At 24.1% G+C, this 12,825-nt stretch overlaps 1 protein-coding gene across 5 annotated transcripts in view; it reads left to right on the forward strand.

Annotated features, from left to right (window-relative positions):
- The window catches only part of LOC129606053 (inactive dipeptidyl peptidase 10), a 178,137-nt gene that overhangs the window by 116,385 nt on the left and 48,927 nt on the right, over positions 1 to 12,825 (forward strand). For all 5 annotated transcript variants that reach the window (XM_055516111.1, XM_055516113.1, XM_055516112.1 and 2 more), the window contains 3 exons: positions 1,084 to 1,179; positions 3,969 to 4,083; positions 6,124 to 6,218. In XM_055516111.1, coding sequence (XP_055372086.1) covers positions 1,084 to 1,179; positions 3,969 to 4,083; positions 6,124 to 6,218 — 306 coding nt within the window. The remainder of the gene's footprint in view (positions 1 to 1,083; positions 1,180 to 3,968; positions 4,084 to 6,123; positions 6,219 to 12,825) is intronic.

The raw sequence follows: 12,825 nt of genomic DNA on the forward strand, positions 1-12,825 counted from the left end.
AGCAATTCACTTTGCTCATTTGTCAGAAATATTAAATGAACTGCTGATTGTACATACTCATTCCCAATTAAAAATTAATACACTTTGTAATGATTCCTAGGAAATAGAGTTTCTATTTCTGAATAATCATCAGATTTATATCGAATTTAATTAGGATAATCAAATATTAAAATATCAAAATTATGTCAGCCTTAGGTAGCTCTGGATGAGTACGATTTTGAAATAATCACAAGTGTTTGAATGAAAAACTTTAATAGCTCTTTGAAAATGAATAGCATGGGTTATGCTCCGTATAATTGTTGCAAAAAATGGATTGCTCTCTTTATAAATAAAATTTTTTTTTTTAATTAAGATTTTTAATACAAAAAGAATTCTGTTTCACTCATGCATTTTAATCTTCTGTTAAATTTTTATTTAAAAAAAAAATGTTTTTTCTCTAAATTATCGGTCTCACTAACTGTGTTATTCTAGCATATCTTTTGTATGACATTTGCATGAAAACAAATTTATATTTCATTAAAATGGAGAAAAAAATTGGGTTAAGCAGTATATGAAAAAAATTTATTTAAGATTGCATGCTTTGAATAAATTAAAATTAGAATTTAGATGTAAAGATGTCCTTAGCAGGTCTGATGATAAAATCAAATTTAATAAATTTTCATTTTATCTTTTAAATCAGAATAAAAATTAAAATTGTCAGATTTTGTTGTTGACTTTTATTTCGTTTTTTCTAGTTTTGTTGTTATCCTTTCAGTCGCTATTGTTTTTAATGAATTTGTTTTTTTTTTGGTTTTAACAATTTTAAGCTTGAAAGGATTATAATTTTAATTTTTAAGAAAATAAATTCAACATTGAATATTTTTTTTTGTTAGAAAATTATAAAAAAATATTTAATTTAAAATTAAAATTTATAGTATAGCAGTTTTGGAAATTTGTTATAGCAGAAGATTACCATTAGCTTTTCCTTTAGTGTTAGTTTTTTGATGTAGAAAATAATTAACTAATAAAATTATTTGTTATTTTTTTGCTAAAATCTTAATAAAATAGCAAGTATTTTCTATTAAAATTAATTTTATTTTTCAGTTGGTATCTAGCAATCCGAATCAAAAGAATTGGCGTGGAATATGTATAGCAATATTAGTTATAACAATTGTATTGGCACTTATAGTAACATCAGTTGTAAGTATTGATTTTCAATTTTAATGAAAATAATAATTTTAACATAATATTTTAGTAAAATCATCCTTGCATAATTGGAGCACCATAAATGTTTATTATCATCGCCATTTTTAATGCTAATTAATTCAAATAAAGTTCTTCTTTTAAGTTCTTGTGTTTTAGATAACGCTTTATTCTGCTAATATTCTGCCTTAATATAAATCGAGGAATTCATATAAAATTTATGCTCAATTGAATTAAAAAACAAGAATTTCGTCTAGGTATTATGATTTTTATGGTAGACCGTGAACGAAGTAGATACATGCCTTTAACGCGAATATTTGGAAAATGAATTTAACGAAATCTGTGAATTATTCACAAAAACTGAACAAATTTTACAGATTACTAGGTGCTTATTGAAATCGAGAGATATAAACAAGTGTTCTATTAGAGATTTTAAAAAAATTTTCTCTTTTTAAAGTGTTTCGTATTGAATTATTGTCAGAACACGTTACCTCCAAAAATAATTACTAAAAAATATCTTTATAACCCCAAAATTTTTCAAAAAGGTTCCATTGTAAATGTATAAAAATTGAAATTTTAATTTTCAAAACAAAAAAAAAATTCACCCTAATAGTCTTCTTACTTTTAATGAGATTAATAAGATTAACCCACAATAACAAAAAAAAAGCATAATCTTAATCTCAAATAGATTATGAACCATTTTACGATTTAATTCAAATATTACCAGTACCTATACACATAATACAATAAAAAATAAAAATAATTTTAACAAGAATTGAAGAAATAATCCTTAAGTATTTTAATTTCAAATATTTATAAAGGATTCTGTTTTTATTTCTCTTGTTTGTACCAAAGCACAATATTGAATTTTTTCCATTAAATTTCAATAATTCTGAAATTTTTGTTCATTTCGAATTTATAAGAGAATTGCAGAGAGTTCTTTGTTGTTGAAGAATATATGGCTTCGGAAATCTATACACAATTTTTTTAAGAAAAAAATTTCCCATTTTCCTATTTTCACTTTTATTTTATTTCACTTCTCATTCTTGAAACATTTTCCATTTAATTCTTTAATACTTTTTCTATTCGTTGAATCTTTTCAGTATAGATCCTTAATTAAGTACATATTTTATCAATTAAGCTAATTTTGTGAAATATTTTCCAAATCATTATATAATAAAGTTGATGAAATGAGAAAATTATTCTTAGAATAAATAAATGAAATATTTTTTTTTTTTTTGTTGTGCTTGAGATTAGATTCGGAAATTCCTATCAGTCGAATTATCCTATTTATTAATGTACGCACATTTAGAGAATTTTCATCTTTCTATTTTTCTTCTTTTCATTTTATTTTCTATAAATATCATAGATTTTATTTTTCTATATTTAGTAGTTATATAAATTTCTAAATTCAACTTGATTTTATTTGGAATTTTATAGTAATAAAATTTTATAATCTCATATACATTTTCTTTTATATACTCAATTATTTTTGAAAGACACTCTTACACTTATGTATTATATTGTGTAGGTAGTTACTAAAAATCTTTCCAAATAATATACTGAATATTTTATTTTAAATAATAAATCTTTTTTAGATCCTAATATGAACATTATATTAAATATTTAATCCTTGAAGAAATATATTTAAGAATAAGAATTAAATGAATTTATATACATAAATTTTTGGGTATTATTTTGATATTAATTGATTATAAAGAAAATAATATATCGAATTAAATTTGTCCTTTCATTGTATATTTATATACTTAATAATGAACAATATAAAATGTCCATTTTATAGTTTTTCTCAAAAAATTTCTTAAGGTTTATTATTTATGTATGAAATAAATTTATTATTAATATATGTATTTTGAAAATAGTTAAAGAAATAATGTGATTAATATAGGAAGATATAAATAGAAGTTATAATTTAACACGTTGGATCGAATTTTGGGCTATTCCAATCACAGAATTCCATTCTCAGTCGAAAAGAATGACAAATACAGTGCCAATATAAACACAATTAAGGTTAAATCCCTTTCAAAGTTATGTGAAATCCTTCAACAATGAGTTCAAATGTCGGAGAATCTTGTGCGAACCCAATAGTGGTTATCATTATTATGAATAATAATCACTATTGGGTTCGCATAAGATTCAAAAATCATAGGCTTTTCGGTGATAACTAACCTATATATTAGTTTTACACTTCACGTCGAATTCAATTTGAATTCACGTCGAATATGTTACCCAAATAATATAGACTTTATTAAAACTTTATTTTTTTTTAATTGTATGTATAATATATTAGAACTTTGAAATATTTTTCAAGTGTTGCTTTAAATATGTAAGACAACAAGATGATAATTAAAACTAAAATTACAATTTTTTTTAAAAAATCCACCAAAACTCAATAATACAGAGAAATACTCTTAAACAGCTAACGAAAATTTGAATTCTTAAAAAATTAATTGAATTTCAATAAAATATTGCATATTTTTAGGGATACTAGTTTTTCTTCAATTAAAAAGTTTGGAAATTCTTTTTTTTCTATTTAAAAGATGTGTTTGTCTTAACATTATTTACTTAAACAATACAAAGATTAATAATGATTGCAGGATACTTTATTATTTTTGATTTAATTTGTAATATTCGTAATGTATTCATAATTATTTTTACTAAGAATAAAATAAAAAGTTTTATAAAAGAAACATAAAGTTTTTGAAATTAAAATATTTTATTATTAATATTTTTTTTTTCATTACTTTTCTACATATTATGTATAGGTATTACTTACCCCTCCTGATGAAGGACCAAGAGTTAAAGGACAACGTATTAAATTACAAGACGTCATTGATGGATTATATCTGCCTCAGCGATCAAATGGAACATGGATAAATGGTAAATTGACCGGAAATAAAATAAATAAATAAATAAAGAATAATAAAAAATACAAGATAAAAAGAAGTTGTACAATAAAATAAAATTTATTCTCAAAAAAGGAATAAATAAAAGTTAAAAATAAAAATAAAATTCTTTTAGAAAACAAAAGAAACTTATGCACACGTTCTCAAGTTTTTCACATCATTCTGTTAACAAGAACTTAATATTGTATTTTATATAGTGCAATCTGAAATCTAACACTTAGTAATTAAGTTAAGAAGTCCACATATTTATAATTGTTAGTTAACGATTATAAATATGTGGACTTCTTAACTTTGAATTATTTGCTTGGCTTATAATTAGAATTGTATTTCACAAAAATTTTCAATAAAATGAAGTGAGAATCACGATTACACATTGGACGTTTACTATAATTGCAGTGTTATAAAACAAATTTACAAAATTTCTGAAAGTTTCTTAACTTTGTTCTAATCTATTATTAAATTTTAAAACCATCAAATCAAAAATGATCTTCGTTTTAGATTTTATAACATTATACTTTGTACACGAAAATCTTCTTTCAATACTATTAGCATTCTGGAATCTAAAATAATAACGAAAACCCGCAAAAATAAATTGTTGTAAAATTTTTAAAAAATTATATTTAATAAATTATCAATTAAGTAACAAATTAAAAGTTGAAATCTTATCTTCCAAGTCAGTTTTTATACTCACTATTACCGGTATATGTTCTTTGACAGTTTGACACTATATAAATTTTATACTTATGTATATTAAAAATTTTTGATATTTCATTTGTGTAACAACAATTTCTTTCTGAATTATTGTTTTACTTCTAAAAGGTCATCAAAAGTCTTATTTTATACAACAAATTATGCGTTTATCTCATACAATATTGACATTAAGATAGAGGCTTATCTTTTTCCAAAATCTACCTTTTAAAAACTTAAATATAGAAATATGTCGTACTTAATTCGACTCTACATAAGCTAAAGGATTATATAAAATGTTTACATTATTCTTTGTTTATAAAGTTTTATTCATATAGACCAGTGATTCCCAAAGTGGTCTATATAGATCCTCATGGGTCCATGAAAACCTACTAGGGATCTACGAAGGTAAAAAAATTCATAAAATTCAAAGTCTATCAAATGAAAATGGGAATCTACGAAATGAAAAATAAATATGTGATAATATTGTATGAGATTGAATTTATTTTTTGTTTAGTTTTTCTCATATAAGAATTACTTTACTTTTATTTAAATCTAAATGAATTTAATTAAATAAGTTTTCACATCATATGCTACTATTAGAAATTTAAATATATCAAAGAAAGTAGCTGGGGGTCTATCAAAAATTTAAAAACACGACAAGGGGTCTACAAGAGAGAAAAAGTTTGGGAACCTCTGATATAGACGATGGTGTCATAAAACATAAATTAATTAACGAAGGCCGCCTACATCCCACAATTTCTCTTAAAAAAATTTCTCTTAAACAAATTTCTATTCCTCTAAATCTTTAAAGATAAAATTAAATTTACATGGAAATTTAAAATTTTATTTAAACACCAACAATTCTTTAAAAAAGTTTTAAATTTTAAATATGAAGTCAAAATCGACAAAAAATAGTATGTATATATAGATAGACAGGATTAATATCGAAGTTCTCATATATTTTCATAAAGATATTTTTAAAATTATCCTTGCGAATCTTGATTTCTTCTTTTATTTTTCAATAAACTTTTTTATTTAGAGAAAAGAGAATATCTAAATTTATCCTTAGCACAAAATAAAAATAATCTTTATTATTGTTCATTTTTTTATTCTATATATTTGAGATTACGTGAATTTTTTACACAAGAATAAAAATTTTCATTATATAAGTGTAATATTATATATACACACTTATATATTGTACATATAATATTATTTTCTATCTCTTTTTCCCATTTCTATCGTTATTAAATGGCCGTCTATTCTAATTTTTATTTATTTTGTTTTTCATTGTTTTTTTTTTCTCTTTTTTGTGTAATTTTAGCGGAAGAATTTTTATATCAAGATCAATGGGGTCAAATATGTCTATTGAATGTTGCGAATTCATCAGATCGTGTTCTGATGTCCAATATTACTTTTGTAAGTATTACAATAATAATAAAAAAAAAATAAAAAAAAAAAATAATGATTTGTATTTAACCGCTATTTATTAAGTCAACACGATTGTTACAATGTCAAAACAATAAAAACACACTCAATTTCTCTTTATATTGCAAATGTATACATTTATAATGGTATAAAATATCGTAAAATTAGAGAGGACAAACAATTTTATTGCCATATCATTGCATTCTTATATATTAGGAGTAGATTATTTTCATATTGTTTTGTTGTCATACTTTTATTTCAAGTTGTTTTAATTTTTTTTTTTGTTACTTTTGAACCGAAAATATTCAAAGGACATTATCTAGATTAAATTTCAATATTTTGTTTTTCTTTTTGTTTTTCATTTTCTTATTCCGTACAAATGAATTGGTTTGTGATTTTGAATATAAAAACATGTAGATGTTGTATACGAGTGGTTTGTATTGTTCTTTTAATAAAATTTTTTATCTTTGAAAAAGAGCTGAACAACAGAAAAAGTAAGAAAATGCTGGAAATGAAAAGAAAGTATTTTTTTTTTGTTCTAGAAAAATTAAGTTGTTCAAAGTGTCTGTTACAAGGATACTAGTATATTGTTGATTATAATATTGTGTTTATTAACTGCGTTTAGATTATTCTGATAGTGTGGACGATTCATCTGAAATGGACTTTATTAACAAACTAATGTAAATATCGAGATATAAGGTCAAAGGCTTTTTGAAAGAAGAAAAAAAAGAGAGGAAATAAAATGTTAAGATATTCGAAAGTATTTAGGTAAATTGAGAGTATGGCAAAATTTTAACATTTTTTTTTCATTTATAATAAGTCGAAATCTGTAATTCTCTCACGATATCGACAAAAAGAGAGTTTTTTCTTTTTTTTAATTGGTGTGAAAAGAAAACTTCCTTTTATTCGGAATAAAATACTTTTATTTTTCGCTAATATATTTCGTGCGCTACATACGCACTTTATCAAAGCTGATTTTCTTCTGAGAGTTTTTTCTATTAAAATATTTGAGAAAGAGAAATACTTATTGTAGAGAGAACATTTTACTTACGAAATCATTTTATAAAATGTAAAATTTCCATGCATTTCCAAAACATACAATTATGTTTGTTAAATGCAAAACACGGTTATTTCGCTGTGACTTTCAATACCTTTTGCTTTCATCTGGAATACAGTATAAATGTAAATTTCAGCAAGTTTTATGAAAACGGAAATCCATGTATAGTCAGACCCGGCTCTATAGTGTCTTACGCGGTTTTCTTAAGTTTGCGCTCCTATATAAAAAATAACGCATAACAAATTACTTTCGTATACCTTTATCATTCTGATTACAGGATTAGTCATAGAATTAAAGCCTAGAATCAAATTCAAAAAATTTAATTATTTTTTTTTTTTATTTTTCATCCCTGCTTTCCGACGCCCATTTCAAATGCACTATGTGTATTAATATGAATTTTCTTAGGAAAACCCACAAATATCCTACACGCTAGAATATTTGTGGGATGCATGTGCGTATAGAGATATAGATACGTATAGGATAGAATAAATGAATATTTTAATGTAATATTCTTCGAATTAATAATTTTTGTTTCCGGGACTAATTTTAGATAGTATGAATCTATCGGACATCTACTGCCGCGTTGATTAAAAACTTAAATAAAATTTTATATTTTCATTTGAGATTTGCTCAACATCCAGTTTAATTAGGTCAAAACCTAAATTTATAAAAAATTATAGTACGTTTTATTCTCCCATTTTTAATAAACCTGTTTTTCTTTCAATTTTTAAAATTTTTTTATTTATAATTTATGTAAATATAAATAAAAAAAAAAATAAATTCAAATATTCTTTGATTTCAATTCGAATAAAAAAAGTATTTTCTTTTTTTTTCTCCCAAGGCATTCACTTGAAATAAAAATAGAAATATATGAATTTCTGTATCTGAGTACTTTTCTTCTTCATACCTTCCAAATATATAAAAATAATTAAAAAAAGATACTGAAGGAAAAGAATTAAGAAAAAAAAACATAAAAAATAGTGTTCATCCTTTAAATTTCCGGTCACACTTTCTTGAACTTACAATATCCGCCTCTTTAAAAATTAAAGCATAAATTTTGTATTCCTAAGTTAATTTGTCTTTAGGGGATTCGCAGGACAATAAAAAAAAATATAAAGAATCACATTGAGCATTTCACCATTTTATGTACCTTTGTTTTGTGTGCCTTATGCAAAATGGAAAATTCAAAAATACACAAAGAAGAAATTTTTTTTTTTTTTACAATAAAAGGAAAATGGAGACGAGAGAACAAAAAAAAAAGTTTTTCTTTAGGCTTGGACACGCTTTTAATTTTCTTTTTCGATTTAATAAAAGAATGAAATAAAAGAACGCCACAGGAAATTATTTTAATTTTAAATATTCCTTTCGGGAATAAAACCAGAAAAGTCATTTTAAAACATTTTCTATTTCTGTGATTTATTTTTAAGTGTAGAGATAAAGCTTACTAAATTATGTATACAATATGTATTTATCAGACCGGAATGTTAAAAGTAAAATAATTATTATTTACATAAGCCCAATAATTATTGAAATATTTAATTTTATATAGAAATTGTGTGGACGTGATCTGCTTTCAATAAAAATTTTCTTTTTGCCTATTTTAATATTCCCAATAAATAATCACTCTAGTTTTTGCACCCCTTCAGAATAAAAACTGGAAATATATTTTAAATATGATATTACTTTCCATGAACTTAATTTTGATTCATTCCCGCAGTTGATTTCCAACTATGATTTCATAAGCATTAGTTAGGATGTTAAGCCTTTCATTATTCCATCACAAATTTTCAAAGAATTTTTTTTTTTTGGAACAAGGCAATTCTGAGTTTTCTCTTATTTTAATATAGTTTGTTGGTTTTGCCGAATATTTTATTTTATTAAAAAAAATTTTTTCGTCGTCTCCCTATCGACGAATTTTTTTACCCTGAAAATTTTTACCATTACCGTGACCATCAGCTCATCATTGAGCGTAGAATTACAGGTGGTCTGTCTTTGCCATCCGTCCCTCTTGAGGAATCTATCTAAATAACCGATACTAATCTTCGATATTTTGTCCAGTCTGGCCAGAGCTAAATACTGGCAGTGATAGTGAAAAATGGTCTCCCTCTTGCTCATTTCGCGGCATATATTAATGTAATTCACTTAAATTAATTAACAATATAATTCAATTTTGTGAGAATTGTTTTCTTTATTTAGATTAAATTAAACTATTTAACAGAAATGTGCTATTTTATAAACCATACGTTTTGTCGAACGCATTTTTGATGTTTCTGCTGTATTTTTTTCGAAAATTTGTAAGTGAAATGAATTTTTAATAATTGTATAACCTTAAAGTTGAAGTCAATTGCTTACAAAATACACTTTAGGTACCAACTTATTTGAAATTCTAAAATTTCCATGACAAAAATCTAAAAATTAACTGTAAAAGTTCTAAAATAGTGAATGATAATAATATTTATGCGTACAACGAAAACAGCATTAAACAATAGAAGTATAAAATAAAATCCTGCACAAGCGTACAATGTGACGACAATATTTTTAACATTTTAGGCTCCTTTTTGACTTCCTTTTTCTACAATTCCAATTTCCTCTGTTCTTTTATTCATAAGGAATCATTCGTTTTTCAAATCATTCAATATTTTTGCAATGATCAAGGATAAAAATAAATTTCCGGTTCAAATTTTTTCAACTGAATGCTTCTTTTAAATTTGTTTCTCATGCAAGTTAAACTTGATTTTCAATTTTTCGTCTAGTTTTCAATATTTGGATTTTGTGTTGAATTTTCTTTTTCACTATCATTGGTGACAAACGGTGAAGTTTTGCCTTTCATTTTTTTGTTTTAAATACTTTTGGTATTATTGAACAAATGCATAAAATTTAAAGAATTTTTAATTCGTGCAAAAAAAGTATTGCGTCGTTTTTTTTTTATTTTTTCCTTTTTCTTTATAAAGGAAATCTGTTTTCATACTCCAATGAATCGAAATTTCAATATTGTACTTCCTATGGCATATTTTTTTTCTTTAAAATTAATATTATTCAGCGTTTAAGTTGACAAATTTTTCATAACTGGTAGATGTGAAAATTATTGTAAAAGTTCCAAAAATAATTTGTTATGCAATACCTGGTGAATATTTTGCTGAGCAAAACTATAGTACTGGTGGAACACATAAAGCAAATTAAAATTCGAAGAAGAGATTCGAATTGACCATTGTAATTATTAATTTCATCTTCAGTTTTCAACTACTTCTAATATTACTACATTTAAACTCAATTTCAATATGGCGTAAGTGTAATTTTTTATTCCTACATTGTTGGTTCAAGCTTCACTCTGCAGGGAAAGTTTTACTGATACAGGAAAATTATTTAAGCAGCACTAATTTTTAAAATTGTAATAAATTAAATTGGTGAAAGCAAAAATTTTAAAAACGAGCCCAGACAAATTCTTTTTGTACCCACTTGAGTTTTTTTCCTATTCGTTTAATACAAACCTTGTTTATGAAATCTACTGAAATTAGGTAGAGTAGAGAATTTCAAAGTCAATTCGAAATGTTCAAGCAATTTTAAAATTTTGGCTAACAAATTTATCATGTCTATCTTATGGTGCAAACCTATTTTCGTTTTAGTAAACTTAAACTTGGAAAATTCAATCGTAGAATCGGAATCCAATAGGAAATTTTGAATAAAAGAACATTTCAAAAATATAAGCAGTTTGATTAAATTTTCTATTGCAACAATTCCAAACACTTGCAGAAATTCTAATAGAATGAGATTAGAAATTCATTGAACATAAAAACTAATTTTCCAACTCTAATATTCAATAGCCAACTTACTAACTTTTATACAAGATCTTTACAGCAAATCATTACATATATTTATATCTAAGGAACTAATTTCAATTTTCAAAAAAGACATTCGAAAAATTTTTATCATTCAAGCCCTGGAATCAATATAATCAGCTAATATACATGCATACATAATAAGTATGAAAACTTAATTTAGGCAACATTATAGTTGATTGAAATGTGTAAAAGAAACTGATTGAAATTTTAGAAGAAAAAAAATTTCTGTAATGTCTGCCACTCTTGAACTTATTCATTTAGAAGCTCAAATATCTTTGTGTTTTGGACAAAGATTGATGATTTCTATTCAATTATTATTATTTACGTTATTCTCTACAATAATTTTTTTATTTATTTACTGTTTTTGATTGATGTAAATGTCAGAATATTTATAGTTTAAGTAACAAAAATAATATTAACCCGACATGTTTTTGCTGCCAGTGTTTTTGGCAATTTATAATTTGTCACAACCAAAATGACAAAATAGAAAAAAAAATTGAGATTTTAATAATATGGAGAGTGGAATGGAGAGTTTGTTTTGAAATATGAAAGAATATTATGGATTTGTAAATGTGATTAGTTTTTATTTTCTCTTTACCTCACTCTCTGCCTCTCTCGCTTTCTATTGAATAATATAAGAATGTTTTTGCAAATATTTGAATAACAATAATGAGAAAATTAAGAAATAAATTTTTGACATTTTGATTTAGAAATAAACAATTATTTTATATTATGTGTGTACATCTGTAAATGATTTTCAAATATTCATTAGTTTCAAATGGAACATTGAAAAGGAAGGTCATTTAAAGGATATATTTACCAATTCTGCTTTAAAAAAGAAAAATATGTGGACTTTTTTCACAAATTCTCCACAAATTTTTAAATTTTTTTCTTTTTATTAAATTTTAACACACATATAACAAGAAAAACATGTAAACTTTTTTCAAAATTTAATTATTTTATTTGGAACAATTTCAAAAAAGTTTTCATTCCCATTAAACTAAAAAACAAAAAAATTGAGCACAAAACTTGAGTTTTGAAAATTTCCCACATGTCATCATTTTCTTCGATTTAATTAAATTTAGGTACAAAGTTTTCATTGACTCAATTTTGAAAATAAACTTTATAAACATTTTTATTTAAAGTTTAAAAAAGAGATTCAATGCACCGATAAGCTCGAATAAATTTAGTTGAACAAGCAAATTGTGTATATTGAGGGATGGTAGAGATAATCATTTATTTTGAAATTATAAAAATTTAAAATCAATACAAAAAAAAATCTGAAATATTTTAGCGAATTGAGTGTATCGAAATCTTGTCAAATAGAGCCAAAATTTATTGTCAAAAGTGAAATATTTTATTTCATTAAAAATATTGCAGAAGAATAACCAGCGGCCTCACTCTGAAATTTGATTTTCTTGAAACGATTTTCGTATTTGCAAAAATGGTAAGGTAGTACTATAAAAATTAATTGGTAATATCTCATCATTTTCTTCCGAAGACGAAAATCGTTTCATGAAAAGTGTTTTACACAGTAAGGTCCCAGGAGTGTAAATTTTGTAAATTTTTTTTCTTCTACTTCTAAAATTATTTCTTTTCAATTGAACAGAGGGTTATTAGCAGCAATACTACTGTTTATAATAATTCCTGTTTACATTTTTTCCTTTTCCATTCCTAGGAGGAGTATAGGGCTAGTGCATGA

This window comes from Condylostylus longicornis, unplaced genomic scaffold, assembly GCF_029603195.1.
Source record: "Condylostylus longicornis isolate FDR11 unplaced genomic scaffold, ASM2960319v2 ptg000017l, whole genome shotgun sequence".
In the NCBI taxonomy this organism is placed as follows: domain Eukaryota; kingdom Metazoa; phylum Arthropoda; class Insecta; order Diptera; family Dolichopodidae; genus Condylostylus; species Condylostylus longicornis.